Raw genomic sequence first — 23,237 nt, forward strand, 5'->3', positions numbered from 1 at the left:
TAAACAAAATTTTACGTTTTTGCCCGAGCACGTTAACCGGTCTGTTTTTGTCGCGAAATGTGTAATTAAAATTATCGTCCGCGTCCCGTGACACGGCCCCGGGGTTGCTCGTTTCAATGAACACAATACCACAAAAGGGAATTATTTTAACTAAATGTCATCAAACCAGAATCTCTATCCGATTACGATTTTGCGAATTTGAATTTGTCACTCGATTTTATCGAGTTACGAGCTTAATTTGCCTACCGGGTTTCGCTTGGTTATTGGCTTCATTCGATTGTGGACTACATTGGAGTCTGATTTACTCGTTTCGGTTCAGATCGAATTTATCTAGTTCTCCTTGATTCCGCTATTTGATTCTAATTCGTGTCCGATACCAAAACTACATTTAATCCAAAAGAACGCTTCAATTTTCTATCTGTCCGCGTCTAGAAAAAACTCTGATGTTTTGTCCACAGAACACGATGGACGTTCGTGAAAGTATCATACGCGCCGATACAAAACCTAAAAGGTACATCGAGGTAACTCTCGATGGATCTTTCGGATACACCGTGAAAAATCTGAAGATGCGCACAAATATCTACAAATTGTTTCCTCTGCATGGAACACTGACGTATATCGGATCAATTCGCGAAATGTAACGTTCGAGACTTTCGTAAATTCGTTCGAATCTTCCCAAGATTCCACTTTGCAAATCCTTGGACTTTCTTTCGTGCACGTTCAGACGTTACCTTGTAATTTCGCTTCGTTCCGTTGTATCGTTCTAAATTCGTGAAAATACTCACTTCCACGGCGTAATGTATCGTCACTGTGCAAACGTATCAGCTTACCCAAACATCGTATTCTCGATTCAGACGAACAAACCAGTTCCGACAGGACCCCCGAGTTGTGTAAGTAACCGGCGCGCGAAGTATAGCGGAAACTCACGAATGTGCTCGTTCGAGGTGTAATCACAGAGTTCGAATACCATTCTCGGACACGGTGTTAGGTGTTTCGTGTACGTTGCGTGGCTTTCCGCATCGTCTTCGAATTATTTTCGGACGCAAACGAGAGGGTCGCTGCCAAGAATACTCACCGCGCTAATAGTGGGTTGACAAGCTGCGTATACGAGTGGAAAATGAGAGCGTTTGTGACGCGAGCCGATCGGGTGGAGCACAGCAACAGCCGCTCGCTCGTAAACGTCCAATAAATATAAATAACATTGCTCGGACGGGCACGCACCGCTGAAAACACGCCCACTCGAAAGAAAAATATATCGGCTACGGCCATAAATACGAATTCTGATATCTGTTTTTACCATTAGAATACGTACTATTTTCGAGAGCTGCGGACGAACGTACAACACGAAGGGTGTAACGGAATGAATTTTTATTTCGCTCGTGAACACAACGCCCTGAAAGCGAGGGAAGATACGTTCAGTTTCGATCGAGGGGGTCGAAACGGTTAAGATATTTTTTTTTTTTTTTTTTTTTTTTCGAAGTTCCATTTCGGGATACGTTCGAACGGAGCTTTTTTTTTATAACTTCTCGCGTTGTTAGTTTCGACGGGAATAAACGTATACACCGGCAAAAGAGACAGTACGGGTTCGAATAGAATTTCTAAAATATAAAAATAATTCTTGCGGAACGGGAAGCGATGTTTCGTTCGTGGGAGAGAAATTCGTTTTCGAGTACTTTTATATCGCGAAAAATACTCGATACGGTAAGTCCCGCTTTCAAGTGACAAAATCGGGATCACCGGTCCGACACAGAAGTGGAACTGTTAGCGATCGCAATGCATTTTCCTGTGCGGTCTACATTTGGGTTTTTTTTTCGCTAGTTTCGAGGTTATGGGAACAGTGGCGATCGTACGAAACGTCGAGTGTGTTCATTGATCCTCGTTTCATGGATCTCGAGCGAACCTTTTATCGTATTTTGCGAATTACCTTTGCTATTTTATCTTTCTATTCTATTTTATTCTATTCCGCGCGAAAAAAAAAACGAACAAAGTGAACAAAATGTGATCGAATCGAGTACAACGAAATACGATAAAATATTCGAGGGAAAATGAACGAATCTCGAGCCAATAGCCAGTCTTAGCGAAAGAGATGCACCGAGAGCGATCGAGTCTCGCGTTAAATGCACTCGGTGGCTGAAATGTTCAACCACTGAAGCGAAATAAAACTGTTTATACTTCTCGTTTTATTTTTACGAGAGCATCAAAGCCTCCCATAGACACAAAGGTTTATTGGAGGTTTACCGTGGGTATATACCGATATTTTTCGCGAGGAAAACAATCGATCAAACCTGCAGGCAAACTCGCAGCAAACCTCTACCGTGTACGGGCCGTTTTACCGACAAGATCGCTAAAGTCATAGTCAAACGAACCGTTCGGTCAAGGACACCGGCCCGCTGGCGAAAACTGTCCTCTTTTATCTCCGCTCTTTCGGTGTCGCGACGAGCCTTTCCTATCTTCCGTGAAACGGTGGAGTCGATGTCGAAAGACTCATTGTTTCGTAAAAAGAGCCAGAGTACGCGCAAAATCTTCGTACAAAAAACATCTCGAACGATCGGAATCGGTGTATTTAACTTTAAAAGACCAAGAGGGTAAAATACACGAGAGCGACCTGTCGCGTCTATTTTAACGGTTTTAATTACAGAAATGTATTACGAGAACGCAATGGGTCGAAAATGGCTCGGGGAATGCACAAGGGTTAAGGAAATAGACAGCCGGAGCTATTTAGAAGCAAGAGCGGTGCAAAGAGACAGGGGGTATGTGGCAAAGGCAGAGAAGGTTTACCCCTCAAAGTCTTTGACCGGACAGTCTATTTGTCTACGACTTTAGCAAGTCCGAGACGAAACCCACTCCTTCTTCTTCTTCCGTCTCTCCCCTTCACCTTCTCAATTTTCAACTGCCGCGTTACAATGTAACGTCTGGTTCGTAACCGTCATCGTAGGTTACCGGGTTTCTGATACAACTTCGCGGACAACTTTCAATGAAACTTCGGCATGGAAATTCTAAAATAACGAGTACAGTTCCCGAACAAAGTTCCTAACGATGAAAATCTTTCCCACGAGTGCCATTAAGAGAGTCCAGGACCGTTTCTTTCGATCCTCGAATAGATTTCGTTTACCTCGAATTTCGATGATTCGGTAATCACGGGAAACGATGACCGATACGCCGTTCGTTTCGAAACAAATCACGAATTTACCATTCGAGCAACCCGTCGATGGAAACAGTGAAATTTACCTCGTTATTATTAACCCGGCCGGGGACAGTATTTCTAACCTGCGTTACGTCCAATCGTATCGCCGGCGTTATTATACGACTACCGTTAATTAAACGTCCGCAACGCAAGGTATTTATGATTGTTAATGCGACCGCGCATCAAGTATCAAATTATGTCAAAGGAACGGATATTCTACCACAATTCAACGCGAAATGAAGCGACGAGGTCGATCGGCGTCAACAGCGAGGCTGAATCTATTCGCGTGTTCATTATAATGCGGGCATTTTAATAAATTGCTACTAACTTCTTTTTTGTTCTACTTGAAATTACCACTGGCCTTGTTCGGTCGCTCAACAATGCTGTTGTGTATTAAACGAACGTGCACGAAGGTAACTACGGTTTACTCTAAATTTTAAACGAATACATTATTTCATCGTTGCACAAATCTGAACGTTTTCCTCTTTTCGGTCGCCCAGTGTTATTTTCGTTTTTGAAACGTTTCTCGAGCAATTCGTCAGGATGACATTTTCGTCTTCTTTTGCGCGACGTCGCGAGCTTTTTAATTCGTTCGCGGACATATTTTATTCTAAACGTTCGCGCAACGTTTCGAGCGGTCGATTATTCTCAACGCTTTGTTCTCCAAGCGTTGCGTTACTTCAATGTCTGATTTTTTGGCACGCAGCCAGAATTCTATCCCATATGTCCAAATTGGTATTATCGTAGCCTCGTGGTAATAACTTACCGTCCGGTGTTAACTAATTTGTAACACATCAGCCAGGAATGTTCCCCGTTTTTTTTATATCCGGTTCTTCTCGTTCCGTGAATCGATTACTTTTTCCAAACGAGTCTCTCACTCGACGACAGTTTTCGTACGTAAGATTTCATTGTTAATTCTTTCGCTTCGAGTCCCGTGACGCGTTCTCCAGCGAAGACAGTGACCTACATTTTTATTTTAATTCTCTATTTCGAACCGATTGATAACTTCTCATCGTCCCCTTGGACAATTCATCGACTTCGATTCAATTTCAATTTTACATCTCGATTCCGCGGAACGTCCCGCAAATCTGAATTCCAAAAGCAAAGATTTGAGAATTTTCAACGCTCCAATTGAATCGTTGGCTCTTTCGTTTCCATTCGTAGAACCAACAGATTCACCATCGATTTAACACCCAACACGCTCAACTGGTCTAATCCGTTACGATTAGTATTCATCGGTAATCGTTACAGAGATTGCTCGATACGAACAAGAGTAAATAGAGGTTCCATCGCGCGCATCTCGATACAAGTAAGTTCGGGACGTCGGTGCAGTTTGACTTCCTGACAACCGTAATTAACCTTCGACGGACTTTCATCGTCGAAAACTCCCGGAGGCACGATAAACACGCTCGTTAACTCGTCCAGGAATTCGTGTCGTCTTTGAGCAGCGTGTTAACAAGAAACGAGAACTCGCGCCGTTAAAACTGCTTCCCATTTTCTGGCTTTCCGACAGAGATGATTAAAGCCTCGCGAGATCAAAGCCTCCACCGAGGAACCGCTCGATGCAAATCGCTCGCTATTGTTCGGGAGACTCAATTTCGATCCGCCAGTCGAGTTTCGACGATACTTTTGTCGTTGAAGAAAATTGAAAAATGTATAGATAGCTTCTCCTTATTATTCGAGAACGGTTGTACATTTTATGCTCGCTCGGATCAAACGATTCATCGTTCGACACTTTCGACGCTTCTTATTCTTTGATTCTTTCCATGGTGACACTTTGAAAAAATTAATCGTACGAATTCGAACGATTTTCGTATCGTTACTTTTAAGGTGTAGTATTTTTTTAAAAATTAGAATAGTCCAAGTTCTGATACGGTAAATCCCGATATGCAGCTTTCTACAACGTTGACAAAATCTTTGAGAGCACAAAGACTACGAGGACTTCCGGAGACGAAAAAGTCCGAGATGATGAAATTTTCAAACAAAAATTGCACAAAGCGGACGTCTGTCGTCTCTTGTCTCGAAGCGCTGTAATATTCGCATTAGTAATGAAAAATAGGTAAAACATTGTGTTTTGTGCTCGAAAGTGCTGCTTTCTCGTTAGATTTCCGAGAGTTTGACTCTTCGAAGGGAACTCTTCAATTTATTCGATCAATTTCAGTTCGAATAGCTTCTATTCTGTGCACCGTGTTAAATTTTTTTTTTTTTTGCGAAGAAGAGTAAAAATCTATTCCTCGATGACACTTCCGTCCCAGTTGTAACGGAAACTTCTTCGCATATCCGACGTTTCTTCGCACTGTTACGAAAGTGTCTTCCCTTTTGTACAGTTTCCAACGGGAGCGCTTCCTTCCTGCGTCTATAATGTTTTGCGAGCGTTTACGGAATATTGCTGGGAACACTTGGCGCGTTACAGGGAGTACGAGGCGTACCTTATTTATCGCCGAGGAGACTCGTCACTTTGACATTTGCGAGCTGTTCCTCGCCGAGGAACATAAATCTATCCGTGGCGTACGGACTGGGACACAGAAAAGGCGGGTGTGTGGACAAACAAGTGCCGATTCACGCGTATATTTGTTTCGACTTATCGACCATCGTCGCGAAAATGAAGCAAAAAGAAACTTTGTCGTACGCGACGGAATCTACCGTCAAATACCATCGATACGAGTAAACAAACGGAAACGACTACGAACGAGTAACTAGATTCCCTCGCGGTGGCCACAATTTAAAGCCGCTATTTTTATCGAACAATTTCTCTGTTCTCGTTTCATTACTTTGGTAACAATTCAACCACCTACAAAGAATTTGAAACCACGAATCTTTCGTATCGAAATCTTTTCGCTTAGACAACTACGAATACAAAGTATGTTAATGATTTTTATCGAAATACTTATACATATGAAACCGTGCAACGATCTTTTCCCAATGTACTTTACACCACGTTCGCAATCCTTTCTCAATTACTCGAAAGAAAAGTTAAACGTTAATCAAACCCGAACGAATACCACGTCTACGATCCAGATACGAAATCTGGGTAAATTACCAATCGATCGAGTTTCGAACGGAACCGGTTAATTACGCGATAAAGCAATGTTTTTCGCAGCGACGAATCGCTCCGAAAGGATTTCCTCTCCGAGTTCGCGTAACACGTCCGCGAAGGAGCGCACTGTTCTCGATGTCCAGATGTATACGAGGAAATTTTCAAGAAGCGAGGCAATTAGGGAATAAGCGAGCAAACGATCGAGAGTGAATTTCGAGAGCAAACGAAAAGGGTCAGGGATGGGGGAGAAAAGGGTGAAAAACTGAACCGGAGCGAGGACTGAACGTTCTCGAAAACGCGCAACTTCGGAACACGCGGCGTTTCTTTTACGTACCGATTCGCTCGTTTCGCGTTAATTTTAGCCGGTTACCGTCGCTATAACGACCGTTTTATCCTCCGTTTCTAAATATACCCGTGTTTTCAGTTCGTGGCCACCTTGCACGGAATCGTAACAAACAATGAAGTAACGCGCGCGCATTAATTATTCACTAGGCGATCGAGTGCATTCACATTGCACCAGTTTCTCGGCGAGTGGACGCTGTCGGTTGCTCGTTCTACTGGAAAGTTTCGCAGAGTTTCTGGCTCGCATGATTAAACTGTGTCAATAAATTGTGACATGCGACTCGTTCGCTTCTACGGACGACGCTTGATGTCACGGGAACACGCGACATCCGACGACAACGTTTTCGCGATACCAGAACCGAGGAAAGTTGTTACTCGAGTGGTAATTTTCGTCAACTTTTTACGTATACGTTCAATCGCGTGTCAAACGACTGTCCGACTCGCCTTCGAAAGAGAAAGCAATAAAATTAATTCTACGTGATACGCAGCTTGAAAGGAAAATCAATTCTTATCTTAATAGCGATCTTCCGGTTCGTCGATACTTTGGTTATATTCCTGATCGCGATCACAGTGTGTTACTTTCAACGATGTACAGTGATTCTCGCTTTCGAGTGGACACATAGTCGCTTGAAAGCGGGGTAGACAGTATAGCTGCGAACTGTGCGTACAATTTGAAAGAAAAGTAAATTTTTATCTTGGAAATCTTCCGGTTCGTCGATACTTTGGTTATATTCCTGATCACGATCACAGTGTGTTACTTTTAACGATGTACAGTGATTCCCACTTTCGAGTGGACACATAGGAGTAGATAGTTCGCTTGAAAGCGGGGTAGACAATATAGCTGCGAACTATGCGTACAATTTGAAAGAAAAGTAAATTTTTATCTTAGAAATCTTCCGGTTTGTCGATACTTTGGTTATATTCCTGATCATAGTCATAGTATGTTACTTTCAATTATGTACAGTGATTCCCGCTTTCGAGTGAACACATAGTCGCTTGAAAGCGGGGTAGACAGTATAGCTGCGAACTATGCGTACAATTTGAAAAAAAAATAAGTCTGTATTCTAATAGATGTCCATTTTGTCAACGTTTCGATTCTATTCTTGATCACGGTGTACGATTTATTTTTCATAGTACTGTAATTTCTCACAATCCTGTTATTTCCACACTGATGTTATTTCCGATAACGTACAGTCATTCCCGCTCTGGAGTGACAAAATCGAACCTGCGAGTTCGCTACAAAGCAAGTTAGGCAGTGCAGTGTAGGTGCAAGACATATTTGCACGCGATCGTACAGCTGAGCGAGAACGAGAAGTTAGCGTCTGGGACCGAGTGAACGAGATCAAGTGAACGTTTATATCAAGATGTCGGTTGTAAAATGGGAATCAATGGATTCGTAGAACGTACATGGATTTTTGAGCGCGAATTTGTGGTATGCGCGCGACTTGAAAGCGAAGAGTTAAAATGCAAAACCAAAGAGTTTTCAAAGAGTTTCAAGAGTTGAAGTTTACGACGTAGTTTAATCTTATTCAAATACATACGTAGCGTTATTCAAACGAGTTTTGCTCGTTGAATCTACCCGAACGAGTTTCACAGTACAGTGTGAAACAAGAAACAAGACTTCCTATGTCTTTCGTTACGTTTCTTGAGAATAATGTAGACTGGCAACGTTTCCCCGGTGAAGATACTTCAGAAACGATTCATTTTACGTATAATTCAATGTAATCTACACAAAATTGCGTTTAGGTTCATTTTCATCGAGAAACTCTCACTGTAACGTATAGAAAGTTGTAATCAATCGCTTGCATCGAATGGATAGAAACAATGAATTAAGAACGCCACCAGATGCATTTGAACGTCAATTTTCGAAACGATTATCGATACAACTTCGAGGAAAGTGTCCCTTGGGGAGTTTTTCGAAAATTTGTGCGCTTTTTTCTACGGTGAAAGATTGTTTATCTTTCTTTAATGGAAAAGGATCGAAACGAAGCAGAAAAATTGAAACAGAAACGATGGAGAACGTCAGAATGTAATTTAAATCACTGACGTCACTGCACTGCGTGGTTGTTACAGTACGAAGCGAGAAGATTTTCACGTCTAAAATTGTCCTACGCTCTCGCGTATGATCGTTCTGACGCGAGTGGCGCGAACAAGCGTCGGATCGAATTTAAATTCCGTGAGCAACGAACAAGAAATTTCATTCGGTTCGCCAATTTTTCGAGCCATCGTGTAATCCTCGATGCAAAACCATCGTTTTCACGGAACGTTGCTAAAATGTAAACAATAGTCGGGACAACGATCAGCAGCTGACTCACAATACACAACGAACCTTGAACTATTTTTAAGCGAATAAGTATCCTTCGAAGTACGAGTTTAAAAAAACAAAGATTAATCCTCGAATGAAAATTTCTGACCGATTTCGTTTTATTCGAGGCTAGTCGCAACGAACAGAACATTTAAGATCTCTTTTACGATCGAGGATAGGAAAAAATGTTACAAAAAAAAATACTAATTTATGGTAACACGAAAACATCTCATTGACGTTACCTTCGAGATTGTTTAGAGGTTACCGATGTTTCTTTTAAATGGCATCGTATATTTTTTAACTTCGTAACGCAGTAGCCGATGTTAAGATAAATTTAACGACGATTAAATAAATTTAATTCTGTGACCTTGAAATATCCTTGAATTCGAAAACTGAGGTTCGATCAATGGAAACTTTAATGCGTGGGATTCGGTTTCTTAAGTTTCATTGATAGAAACAACGTGCATGTCGTTAACGGAAGATGATCCCTGCGTGTGCACAGACACTACTATTAACTAAAATACAGATGCGTGCGATCTGTCATTGTTATCGAATTATCGAGATAGCGTATCATTTGGTCAATATACACTCAACGATGCGTTACTCAAAGGTCGTTTTAATGTCGTAGTATTCTATGTCGTTGAACTCACCTTGGCATCAGATACAAAGTTAAAAATACACGATGCCATTTAAAAAAAAACATGGGTGATCTTTAAATAACCGAAGATAACATCAAAGAGAAGATCTGTTTGTATCGCCAAATTTGTCCTTTTGAACGATACGTAACCTTTTTCTCCTTGGCATTCTCTCTTACCTTCGATTCTAAACGAAATATTTAGATATTCTATTTTGATTCACCCTGTGCAAAAGTTCGTGCACAAGGAGTCATTTCCTCTGGTAATTGAGGAAAACTACGCCTCGAATCTGATAGTTAAAAACAATTACGATCCACGATTACCCTCTTTACTCGTTCTTACATTATCGATTTATAATTTTCTCTTTTCCTTTTAATCGGTGTTGCTGTATAATCTAAATTCTTTACAAATTGGAGACTTCCAACGATTATAATCCCGTATAAGCCAGGACCTGCCGCGAAAGCCTTATCGAAAACTCTCTAACATATCCGTGACATCCCAAATGAATAGTTCTTCCTTATTGGTCGATAATCGATATTTAGCATCTCGTCGCGACCAAACGATTACCGTTCCAAGAGAATGCGAAACTCGTCTCGATTATTTATTTACTTCTTTTCTTCAATTTAACCGTTTCGTTCGTTACAAAAGGAAAAGAAATACATAAATTCAAGGACACGATGACACGATGACACGATATAACGAACGTCTAAATTATTTACACTGCTATCAAAGTTAGAAGAAATGATTCGAATAAGTTCAAACAGTTTCAAAGTGTGCATCCAATGACGATAAAAAGAATCCTCCACGGTTGTCCTAAAGGTTATTAAAAAATCATCGACATTTTTACACATCATTAACATCTGTTCCCTACAACACCGCGTTGTAGCTAGCACCGGTACGAGTTTAATAAACCGTAACATCGTGACCCTGAAACAACTTCTCGGTAAAGTAACTTCTCGAAGAAGAAAACTAAATTTAACAACGAATAAATAAAATTCGTCACGGGGTCGAGCAATGTTAACAAACGTGAATACTCTTCCGAGTGATTTCCTCGCGGCTACGATAACAACGGATTCAGACGTTCGATTCAAACGAGACACGTTCTATAGTAATCGAGGGAGCGGGTTGAGAGGGCGAGGTTCGGTGATTCGCTGTCCCGCAAACCTTTCAACCTTATCGATGAAAAGGCGTGTAACGTTCCGAAGAGGTCGACCTTGAATCGCGGCGAATCGATACGATTGAAAAAAGAATAATGGAACCGCAGAAATTTGGGATAGGTCGCGAAGGACAATGGGTTCTGGGATCGGTCGCGTTCTAAATATAACGATATATCGGCCACGCCATTATCTTCAATTATCTCTCGAAAGCAGCACGGATGCGTTTACAAACAGCCGCGACATTATCGCGACTGCACCCGGGACTTGCACACACCGGTGCATCCGCGTGCACGTAGACGCGTGCACGCGTGCACGCACGCACGCACGCAAGCACGGACACAGGGACACGCGCGTGCACCGGGCTCGCAAACGGTGCTCCCGTTCACCGAGATGCACTTTGAACCGATGAAAAGTTGGCTGAAAAGCGAAGCAACAGTTGACGCGTCGTTTAATTAGTTTCGCTGGCTGCATCGCCGGGCACGAGCTCTCCCGCGCGATCCTATAAACGGTTCCGTTGTGTCTTTCGCGCGTATCCGCTACATTTGCCCCGAACGAACTTTCCAATGGAATTCGTTGACAAACGTGAAAGCAAATCGCGCGACGACAACGGAGTCCCCGCGTCCCCGCTTCGTAGTACACCGTTTGTTGCGCCTTCGAGAATCGATATTTCGAGTTCGTTCGTTTACTTGTTGAATGGCCGGAAACTCGCCGAGATACCAAGGTGGAAACCTCCAGGGAGATGCTTTCAACGAAAACATTTCGCGAACGCTTATATTTCTTCTTTTTTCTTTTTTTTTTTTTGTTTTTGCGTTCAATAGCTGGCGTTACGGACGATCACGGGTAGAGATTTAATTAATGTTTTCGTTGTCGAATCAGTGGTTGGAACAATCTTCGTACAGGATTAATTGCACTATTTATTCTTTGACGATTATAATTGTAAATAGGTACGCAAGTGGAGCGAAGGGATCAAAAATCTTGTAGAATTGTCTATGGAAATTAAAAGTCTATTTGTATGGGGTTTTTTTTTTAGTGTAAGCATCTAGGGCGATACTGTTGCTCTTGCTGGAGTATACTCGAGTGCAGTAGTTTTTGTAAACGATTGTAGAAGATTCTATGAAAATGTAGTCCAAATAAATAATAGTTTATTTTATATAAACGTTTCGATCTCAAAGTTAGAGCATCTTTAGTGTACGAAATGGGATCGTTTATACCTAGAAATATATACGAGTAATTAAACTGTTCCGTACGTGTAGTTCAAGAAACAAAAGTAATTCAAAAGTGAATCCTCCCAAATCTATGCTTGCACACTCGAGGTCTCAACAAGATGTTCAAAAATACTATGAAAAAGAAGTGAAAGAAAGATGTTCAAAAGCGGGTAAAATTAAGTAACTCCAACACCTAAAATATTTACATACAAGATATCGTTCCAAGGATTTGTAAATTCGTAATTACTTACCGCAAATATGATGAGAATATCGTTAAAATAGCCGATGAAACGATAAATGTTGCAAAGTGAAAAATTTGAAATTATTGATTTCGAACGATCGTAACGTTCGAAGCAAATGCACGAAATGTAAAAAACGCTCTCTTACATATAAAAGTAGATATTTATATCGTATTGAAAAAAAATTATACGATATTATGATATTAAAGAACGATATACGATATTAAAAAAAAAAACTATATTTGCGGTAAATAATCGCGAATATACAATTCTTCGCGACCTATGGAATAATACCTTAACAATATTACAAATGCCGAATCTATTGAAATTTGTACCCCTTTTTAACGCGCTACTTTCGCTTGCTTCTCTTTTACAACCATTTTGAATATCTTGTTGAGGTCACGAGTATGGCAAGCGTAGGTTTGGGAGGATGTAGCATTACCCAAACGTTTTAGGTACAGCTCCTCGTAATTGGATGAAGGTCAGTCTTGCGCGGGTTAAGCGCTCCAAAACGGAGTGTTTTGGTCATGCTACATCCACGTAAACTGAACTCTACCACATCACGTAGCCCTAACGAGTTGTCCAAAAATGCCGTAAAAAAAATAAGTGGAATTTACGCGAGGAAAGTTATCGCAATTGGTCTCGTATTACGCGACGCGACATTGCCCGTGAATGCCGAATTTACGAACAACCATCGACCACAAACACGAAGAATCGATTTTCTTTATAATGTAGTCACGAATAATTACGGTACGGTTAGCTTTTTACAACTGTCGGTCGAATCGTTATTGTTTCTTCTTGTTTGTTCAGGTTGCAGGCACTGGTCGAAATAAATGTTCAATGTATTTTTGGTCTTTTACTTCTTGGTCTTTTAACAGGGATCTATATTCTTTTCCATTAATTTTTTCTCTTGTATTTGGATTACGGAGGGCAAGTCGTTCTTCTAAATTCGTCGATAAAACTAACGGAAACGGAGCAACAGGTGAATTAAAAAATTGAAGACCGATTATCAGGTTTGTATTGGAAGAGATTCGTAATGGAAATTGAATCGAGGGAATTTTCAGAGATTTGTTAGTCAAAGTAGCGTGATTTCGAGACACTTAACACGAACCTGACTGAAACTCGCAGCAATGTCTGCCATTGTACAGTCGAATTAAAGGCAGGAAGCAATGATACAATTACTTCACAGCCACTTATTAAGCGGAGACCCGGTTCAGTTCTGATTGCTCGCGAAGAAACAAAAGCCTGTAAAATCTGAACGTCTTCTTCTCGTGTAGCCTGGAATTAGTTTGGCAAAATCAGTGTGCCTTGATTAAAGCGAGTTTCCCCGTAAACTGAGCGCAGTGGAAGATAACGATTCAAAACGATGCACAGTAGAACAGTGTTCCTAGCACGAGAAAAATAAGTGATTGTTATTACTCGAGACTATGGCGCTAAAAAACATGGAAGAAACAATTTCTTTAATATTTCTGTACCAAACGTAATTATTCTCATTTTGCTTGCTGCCACGGTGATGAATTAACGACGAAAAATATTTCAATTCTGCTCATTATTGCATTTCTTTGTTCTTTTTTTATACGGACACCACTGTTTTTAAAACAGAAAAATATTGCTCCTTCTTGTATTTAATTTATAATGTTTCATAGTACAAACGTTATTAGTACAAGTACGTACATAGTATAGGGGTTTTTAGAGAAGTGCATACGATGCAGTTAAGTGCAGTTTTGTTCAAACGCGCTTTAATTTTTTATTTAAAAAATGAAACGTTTGTATTTGTACTTACGTTCCAGTGTAATGCTTTACATTGAAAGCTGATATCAAAGTTTAAAAGAATCGCTCGATTATGGTATCAATGCAATTGATGCAATTATCTTTAAAGATACTTTGTTCCAAATCTGAACAATTAGTTCCGATAACTGCCATCGTTTGATCGTCTCAAACAGAGAACTGCATTTTCTTTGTTCAAACTACTATGAATTAAATTCATTTCACTTTTCAAATACAATATTGAAGCGCATTTAAAAGAAGTTATACTCGAGTGCACTTCACGAAACGTTGGTTAAATAGGAACAACATTGTTTCAGAAAGACCGATGTCTGTATAGAAAAACGAAACGATACGTAAAACTGAAATACTTTTAATTTTTTAATTCATCATTGGGACAATTTTATGAACTAAGTAAACCAAAAGAATTACGTTTCATGCAGATGCATTAAAGACACTGCGTATGGAATGTTTCCTGACGTCTAATCTTCAATGACATCAGTCACTTATTTTTGTCGCGTTACGAACTCGTTATGTCTCATTGGGCGACGAATGAAAAAATATTCCCTCGAGGTATTTTTTCTAATTTTCTACACCAAAAGTCTAATCCATATTTTCGTATCGATCGAATAAAAGAAAACACAGAAAAGTCGTAAACGTTAAAAATATGTTTCTAAATTATTAGATTGGAATTCGAAAACTTAACGCGCAAGTAAAAATCACGAGGCACTTGTTTGCAGGTTGAACGCAAAACTGACTTAGTTTATATTTTGATATTCTTATTCGCCTTTATTGAAGGTCGTGAGCTGATTAAATTAATCACCGAAGTTCAGCAGCGAACGTTAACGCGGTATATACAATTGCTTGCGTGAATGGGACCGTCGCGTGTCGAGTTCTACAACTTTAACGTCATTTTTCTTAAAAAGGACTTTTTCCAAGCTGTCCCTAAAACCTCCGACCCTAATGAACCAATTTCCACGAAACGTGGGGCTCATGTAAACTAAATACGTATCTTCATCGCCGAGATTACAACCGGCATTACATCTGCACTAATCCGCGGTCACTTTTCCTTTGTTCAAAAAAATGTCACTCTTTGTTTCGGATTAAAAGAATTTAAAAAAATTAGCGACACCAGGGGCGCGAGTTTTTTCCACTAAATTCCCTTCAATTCGCATACATATTTCTCTATGAAAGAAACGCTTTCTTCAAATGTGTACAAATAAACGTGCAGAGATTGAAAAAGTTCTTGTCAACGGTATTTGTAAAAACAATTCGTGAACAAGCGTGTCAAAGTAGAAAATTCCCTTGATCGATATTTACAAAAAGAAAACTCTGTGCACTGGTATTTTAAAAGTCGAGATCTTGGTTTTAAATTAAGTAGTTCCATTCAGGTCTTGAAAACTGTTACGGCATCGATTTCGGTTCTTGAAACAGTTATAGAGAACCTTTACTATAACTGTTACGAAGCACCGAAATTTCAGACCATGTACGTTTTATTAAATGGTTCCATAAATTCGTCCCGTTTATTTTTCTACCGTTCAAAGTAATATTTTAATCTTACCTATGAAGCTTGCAAAAAAATGTAATCGTTCTCTTTTTGCACAACCCCTTCCCACTCTTTGCGCAACGACATGATCCCATTAGCATAAAATTTCTTTGGTTTATCATTAAAATATTTCTACAGAGCGTAAGTATTTCCTATTGCGTTCACATTGTCAAATTTCTTACCAGTTAAACAACGATTTAACCATCGAAACAGGTAGAAGTTCAATGGTCCAGAGAATAAGGTGGATGGGATGAAATTTCCCAATCAAATTCGTGTAATTTTTGTAACGTTACCACGTTACCACGATTTATAAATTTTGCACGTTTCTCTGCAATTTTTTCTCTTCTTCGAGCTGAATACAATACAGGTCGACATTAATCCTTGGTAGTTTCACCAAATAGAAAGAAGAATTTTGCAAGGGTGTGAACCAGGTTTTGCAACTCGTTCTGTTGAATTTTCTCTTTCGAACCAAGTTCGTTTCCATTGGATATTTTCGTACACGATCCATTTTTCATTTTCAGGTACCATGCGTTTCAGAAAGATGCAACATGCAACGATATACAAGTTGCTACGCGATCGGGACGATTACGTTTCGCGAGCTGACACGACGTTTGACAATATGCGGCTTTCGAGTGTCTTCTACAGACTAAACTGAAGCATAACAGTTTCGTCATCCGAGTCCTTCAGCTCTGTGTGTTTACGATACGTATCACAAGAAGTATAAACACACCGTGACACGACTTATGGGACGATTTAACAGTTACGGTTCCTACGTGAACCCTCGTGTCACTTCTATACAGCGACTTCGAAACGGTTCCAGAATCGATTCTTGTATCGATATTTTCGTAATTGGAACCACTGTGTATTACAGTTCGAATCCATCTTGTATTGGAATCAAGAACTCCACTCTATTCGAACATTGTTGACAAATACTGAACTCTCGTTCGATTTATCTTACTTAAAGAAAATATTATCGTTTCCAGTGTTAGGAGAGAGACATTATTTGCTTTGAGAGTAGTTTATAAAACGTTTACAAAAGACCACATTATCTAGTAGCCGGAAAGAAAACGTTTCATAACTAGCAAACAACATCGTTTCTCACGCACCTGTTGCTCTAATACCCGATACGTATATACTATTTAAACAAATTTATCGTTCGATGCCAATAGAGCAAAATGAGAAGAAGAAAAATATTCTTTGACGTTAGGAAAATTTATCGAGTCGTTGATCATAACAACAGAGAATACCCGATTTATTATGTTCTTATTCTATATTTTAATGTTTCGATCGCACGTTTGTAAAGTCCTCTCCAGGAAAAATTTCAAACAATTGCGAATGCTATTGTGAATTAAAATTAAACACGAGCCATTTAATTTGATAACATCGATAATGAGACGTTTTAATTAAACGTCAAAGGTGAAATTAATTTATGTTACACACTTGTGTCCTCACTTGTATCCTACACGTGTATTTAATTCTTTTCATCCTTTCTCTAAATAAAGAAATCGTATAGCTCTGGTTAATTTCAAATATTTTTCGAAATTAAAATTCCATACAAAAAGTATTTCTATAATTACACTTACGGGGGAACTTTTGGAGCAAATTAATAGCGTAAGTGGAACATTTACTGCGAGTTAATATTTAAAAACCCAAAGATATTTACACTTTATTTTATTTACAAATAACGCATCTACATTTTCTGGGGCATCGTGTGTAACGTAAATCAATTATCAAGAATGTTTTTTTATTCACAATGTCCCAAAGAATTGTTTACTCAAAACGTCAAAAAAGAATCTCATTTTTTACACAATTTTTAATTATTACAGATCACCCTCAAAAAGGGGTAAAGAGTCGAAACGTCTAAATTAATACAATATATCGCGTATTATCCGCTTATACAACCAATGATATCATAAATATTCCGAACATTATTACAAATTACGAACAAAAATATGCATTATCATTTCCGCTTCGTCGACCACCAAAGAAACGTTCAATGTTATCGGTATTTGAATAAAATACGAGAGTGAAATATCACTTCGCGTACCTAAAAATTTTTAACACGACTTCCAACAATTCGAACGCTAACCGCGATTCGTCAAAATCCGTGAAAAATGATCAGAGTGAAAGCACAAAATGCTCGGGAAACACTTCGAAATGTACGTAACGAATGTGGGATGCAGTTCATGGATAAGAACGTAGCGAGAAAGAAAACAAGGGACAATCTGAACGAGTTCAACCCGGTTTGAATAACATTAAAACGGGGTTCGCAGCTCCTAAATTAGAGCTTCGTTGCAATTTTCGTCGCGGCATTTCGACGAGATAGGGCTGCTTTCGCGCTTACGGCAACAGATACAAATTTTCTCGACTTAATTCCAGCAGCCACGGTCGTGTAATCGTGTCGACGACAAGCTGTGAAATTCCTAAACGAGTATCATTTAAACCGGGGCTCTGGTTTCTTGAAAAACTCCCGCGCAGCCGTAACGTTGTAACGTGTCTCGTAAAACTCGAATGAATCTTCCACCCGCGTTTCGACGGGAAAAATTCGAAGACAGTCGGCGAGATAAATGTACGACGAATAAATCCTCTCTTCTTAGATCTACAGCGGCCGAGAATCGACGCTGCTCGTGAAAATTAATCCATTAAATCTCGGCGTTCTCCTGTACGAGAAAGAGGGAAAATACGATGACTCCCGCCTTCGAGAACAAAATTTTTACATCGGATTTCAGGAATTTCAAAATTGAACAACAACTAGTTGACTAGTGTCAATTTGTGATACAAAAAATAAAACGAAAAATATTGCACGTTGCAATGGTATTTAGATGCAATTTCTATTTCGGAGTAGCAATTTTCATGCTACTGGATTCGAGTAAAAGAATCTTGAATTTGAATTTATCAACGTTCGATTTTATCATTGAAAAGTAGCGACTAGTGAACTTTTTCTTCGGAAGAGTTCTCGCTACGATTGAATTAAAAATTGTTTTTTCGCGATAAATAAAATTTACGCGATTTGATAACTCACTACCTTACTACAGTTTTCTTTTTTTTTTTTTCTTGAAAGAGTAGAGATTTCTATAAAAATGTAAGTGGTTCTACGGATAAGAGTTTTAAGAAGCGTATAAACTCTCAACGATATTGTCGGATCATTAAGCAGACAATAAAACTCTCCTGTCCTACGAAAGAGTTTAAAGTTTCCATCGACGTCGAAATGACCTTTGTGTTTACGAGATCTTCGAGATTTACGATAACTGGCCGGTTGATAAAGACGTGCTTGTCGCGGTGAGGAGATAAAAAAAAAAAGAGAGAACCATGTAAATCGTCTAACTCGTCCGTCTAACGGTAACGTTGCAACTTTTACTACTGAACTCCGGGGTCGTTTTATCGACTGATTTATACCTCTTCACGCCCCAGAATTTACATCATCGATCAAAAGTTTCAACGAGTTACATCGTTTACATTTTGCGCGTGTCTACGAAGTGCGGTACAAGTTTAATTTCCTTTCAACACTGCGAGAGATTTCTGAAACTAGTCTCGAGAAGAACATTTACTCAAGTTTTTGAAAATGTAAAGTAATCGTTGTGCAATATTGCAATGGTCCAGCTACTTGTTTCATAAAGTATTTCTTGTATACATCTGATATATTTTATGCTGGTCGAACACAATAATTGGTAACGAAATTTGGGTAAAATTTCCACTATTGTTCAAACGTGTTCAATATTGGATAAACATATTTTTGTCCTTATTTTTCTATCTGCCATAATTGTTGATAATAATACGACACTGAACAAACGCCAGGTTACTTTTTTATTATTAGTCTGTCGTTGACCTTACATTAAACGTATACCTGTTACTTTCACTGCGAGTTAGTTATTTTTGCCGAGACATTACGCACGATTACGATTCCTTCGAAATAATGTAACCACCGAACAGACATTTAACACCGAGCAGCTAATCGTTCACACCTCGGCCATTGCTCGGGTATAGGATACTCTATCAAAAACCACTTTCTGTAAAAGACGTCTGTTTAGAAGAATACGAGCACATTATGCATATATAGTATTTTTATTTCCACTTATCGTAACACCATCATTACGTAAAAGGTAAAACAATCTCTTACGTATGCTCACGTGACACGTGTGTGGTTGTGTGTATACTATTCGTCGCTAAAACGATAAAATTACATACAGAGAAGGGAACGATAAGTGAATTGTCTCGAGAGATACGATAAGTTTCATAAAAATGATAGATCTCGTAATCACAAATGCTGCTTGCTCAATTCGTGAAAATAAAACTGATCCGATCTTTCGAACGAACTTTTATTCGTCGAAACGTCAAACTTTGCGAATGTTTTCGAGCTGATAATTTCAAGTCACTTTTACATATTTTTACGAATACTATTATTTTAAAACTGACAAGCCGAGAACGTTAACGCTGTACGTTCGATGTTTCGTCAATGGATAAAAGTTTTCTGGAATGATCGGGACACAGTTTAATCACGAGCGTAAAATCACGGAGACTGTAAACGCAACGCAGAACCTGTTTCTTCGAATACATTTACTCGGTACTCGATGCGTTCGATGCATCTCCAGTGCATCGCTAATTTCGCGTTTGAGAAGCTATCGCGCGGCGTATCGGACGATTCCGTGGCAATAAAAAGGTCGAGTCGATCGACGTTCGGCCGTGTTCGACTAGAAAATTCTTAACGGAACGATAATCGAGAAGATGTACACGGATTCCAATGTCGCGACGTTCCGTTACAACGTCGTTTCTATCGTTGAAATTTCAAAGGTCCTGTTGCGTAAGCCGATAATTGCAGCACGGTTGCACTTTAATCGACGCGAGTTGTTCCGCGAGTCGCTGCGCGGAGAACTGGTCTTCGATTTTTCGGAAAGGGAGGTTTTCACTTTTCTAAGCGAGTGACCGACAGACCGGTCGAAAAAAGACGAAGAACCAGCTCTGGAATCGCTGCCGGCCACAGTCTCGCTTTCCTTCGTAAACCTGTCCGTAGAATCTTTTAAAGACTGTCCCGCGACACACATCGACGACCGTGCACGAATAACACGGTTTTTCTTAATAAACCGCACCGATGCCGCGGGAAATCTGAGAACACGGCGACGTTTCAACGTGACAATTTATTATTCGGGGCGACGCCTCGCGGACAGCCCGATTCCAAAATAGCGTTTGAAAATTCGCGGACGCGTCCCAAGAGCCAAGGTTAACCTTGTCTGGCCGCGTTTTACCGAAATTCGAGACCCTGGGCACATCGGGCTCGAGATATTATTTACTTAACGAAACCGAGTCTTTCGAACGAGTACAATCTATACGAGTCGTACAATAGACGTTACTGGTTAATAAAATATACGCGCGGTGCGCCCGACCCGACCGGGGACCGGATGATCTTTAAAACAGAGACAGAGGAAAATGTCACGAAGCAAAATTACACGGATCGGACCGTGTACCATAAAGGACACGTATACGCATCTGCTCTAGAGTGCAACATACATGGTTCTTCGTTAAATGGAATCGTATATTTTTTGGTGTGCACCAATCGATGCGATTTTGACGATTAAGTTAATTATGAATTTTCAGACACAATGTTGCGATACTTTGGATAGGATAAGAAACTGCATCGATAAGTGCGCTCAAAAGTGCAATGCTCCGTTTAAGAGAAAAAGGTTGCACTTTTCGAGCGTATCGATGCACAAAAGTGCACACAGGTAACGGAACAGGAGAACCTATATATACGCAACCGGAGACTATAAATAACAATATTTTCAAAGAGTTTAAACACTAACGTAACTAAACGAAAAATATTCTCCGTTACCGTTTGTTCGCGTGGTGCGAGGTTGACCTCGTTTCGAAGTAAAAATCGCTACCTGCCTCGCTTAACGAGCTACTGCAATATTAGGTACTCGGACACAAATTATAATGTAAAGACTGTTGCAATATTATTCGTTGGTCGCGTGAATTCAAAAGGAGGAAAAAAGAAACACGTTTCTTGCAATTCCGCAAGGAATTTCGAGTAGCATTGACTGACGTTTATCCTAATACTAAATTGATTCAGATCGCGAAATTGATTTGTTCCTCGCGTATGCATATATGGAGAACACGTGCAAAGTAATTCGTAACGATGTAACGAATATAACGATACAAATATTTAATTTCACAATAACGCATATACATTTCGCATACCTTTAACACACGTCTCTCGTATACAACTACGCTACGGTACAGAATACGGTCTACGCATAATTACAGAAAAATGACTCGGCACTGTCCCTATCTTTCTCGATCCGGGAGTGATCTTTCTCCCTGAAAAAAATTCCACATTACTGTTCAAAGTTCCATTCAATATACAACACGGAAATTACAGAGATCCTTCTACTTTCGTGTGTCGTGATCAGAGACATTTCTGACTGGAGAAAGAAGCATCGTCTGAAAGTCGTGTCTTCGTCAATGTTCATCGAGACGAACCTTTCGCCTTCGGATAATACACGAAGAAGCAAAGCTGCCAGTTCCGCCGGAGCTCTGTTTTTCCTGTTGGAATCTCTCGCGACTCGAGCGAAGAAATCGAGAAAACACGGCCGGGAAGAATTTTTTCACGCGTGCTCGAAACGGGACAGACGCGGAGAGAGAGATGATTCCGATTTATCTTTGATTCTCGAACGAAACCGGGCAAGCGTAGAAAAGCGAGCGAAAGGAGGATCCGGAGCGGACTACGTACTAATCCCTTAAGAGTGTCGCGAGGAGAGGGAGGCCAAGTTGTGACGAGCAAAACGAGGGGCCGGGGAAAAAAGCACGATACAATCCTGCCGGGACTCGGTTTCATTGAAATGCTGACGACGCCAGCAAGAGAAACAGCATCTGGGTTAAATTCCCGCGGATGTTTCGGCCCCTGGCCCCAGTCAGCTTTTCCACCGCGGCTGATAGAATTCCCCTTCTGCGCCACGAGACAAGGGACACCGAGAACACCGACGAAACCGAGGCGAGAAGAAACGACATCGACGAGTTTCTCGTTCGCGAAACGATGAACCCCATGACTATCGCGAACCCGCGGGAAATAACGCCGCAGACGGCTCGCAAATTTGCGGATCATGGCACGGGACACGGCCCCTCTCTCTTTCTTTCTCTTTCTTTCTCTTTCTTTCTCTCGAGAAAAAAGTGTTTGTTCGCCGAGATACCAGATGAAGACAAAACAGGTAGAATTTGGAGAACTCGTGAAACATTTGAAACATTTGGATGAAACGAATTCGTAGAACGGACGAAAATCGGAGCACCGATCGAGTTCCAAGTGACGATCAAATTTGCAAACCGGTGGAATACGGAGCGCCGATAAAATTTGGAAACTAATGAAATCTCGAGCACTAATGAAACTTCGAGCGTCGAGGAAATTTGGAAAATTGATGAAAGTCGGGGAAACGGGCGAGATTTAGGGAAATTTAACGAATGTTTCGAGAACCGAGTTGAATTTCCAGAACCGATGTGAATTAGATATCGATGAAGTTTGGAAAATTGATGAAACGCTGGGGAAACGGTCAAACGCTTCACGAGTCCAATTTGGCAAAGTTTGTTAACCGAGTGTTTGTATCGTTCTCGGTGACAGTGGAATGTTCTTCTCGGAGAGAAAGTGTTCACGAAAGCATTGAATAGTGCAAACGCTCCAGATTTTGTTTTAAAAATCATACTTCTTCAGAATTTGTACATCTTAAAGGGCCTCTAAAGGGACGTCAGTTAGAATGCAGTGACCGTAAAAATTTGCACAACTTTTTTAAAAAGTACGTACGATCTTGTTATTTTTATATAAAATTTGTGTCTATCGCAAT

General features: G+C 40.2%; 1 protein-coding gene across 2 annotated transcripts in view; it reads right to left on the reverse strand.

Moving 5' to 3' along the window:
• LOC143143797 (uncharacterized) overlaps positions 1 to 23,237 on the reverse strand; it is an 83,790-nt gene that overhangs the window by 15,265 nt on the left and 45,288 nt on the right. Inside the window, exon 1 of one of the 2 annotated variants that reach the window (XM_076305504.1) lies at positions 831 to 2,246. The exons of the other annotated variant lie outside the window; for it this stretch is intronic. Within the exon in view, the coding sequence (XP_076161619.1) occupies positions 831 to 838 (8 nt within the window). The 5' untranslated portion in view covers positions 839 to 2,246. Of the gene's footprint in view, positions 1 to 830; positions 2,247 to 23,237 lie in introns of those variants that run through there. 2 annotated transcript variants of the gene reach the window in all.

The sequence above is a fragment of the Ptiloglossa arizonensis genome, chromosome 2 (assembly GCF_051014685.1).
Source record: "Ptiloglossa arizonensis isolate GNS036 chromosome 2, iyPtiAriz1_principal, whole genome shotgun sequence".
In the NCBI taxonomy this organism is placed as follows: Eukaryota; Metazoa; Arthropoda; class Insecta; order Hymenoptera; family Colletidae; genus Ptiloglossa; species Ptiloglossa arizonensis.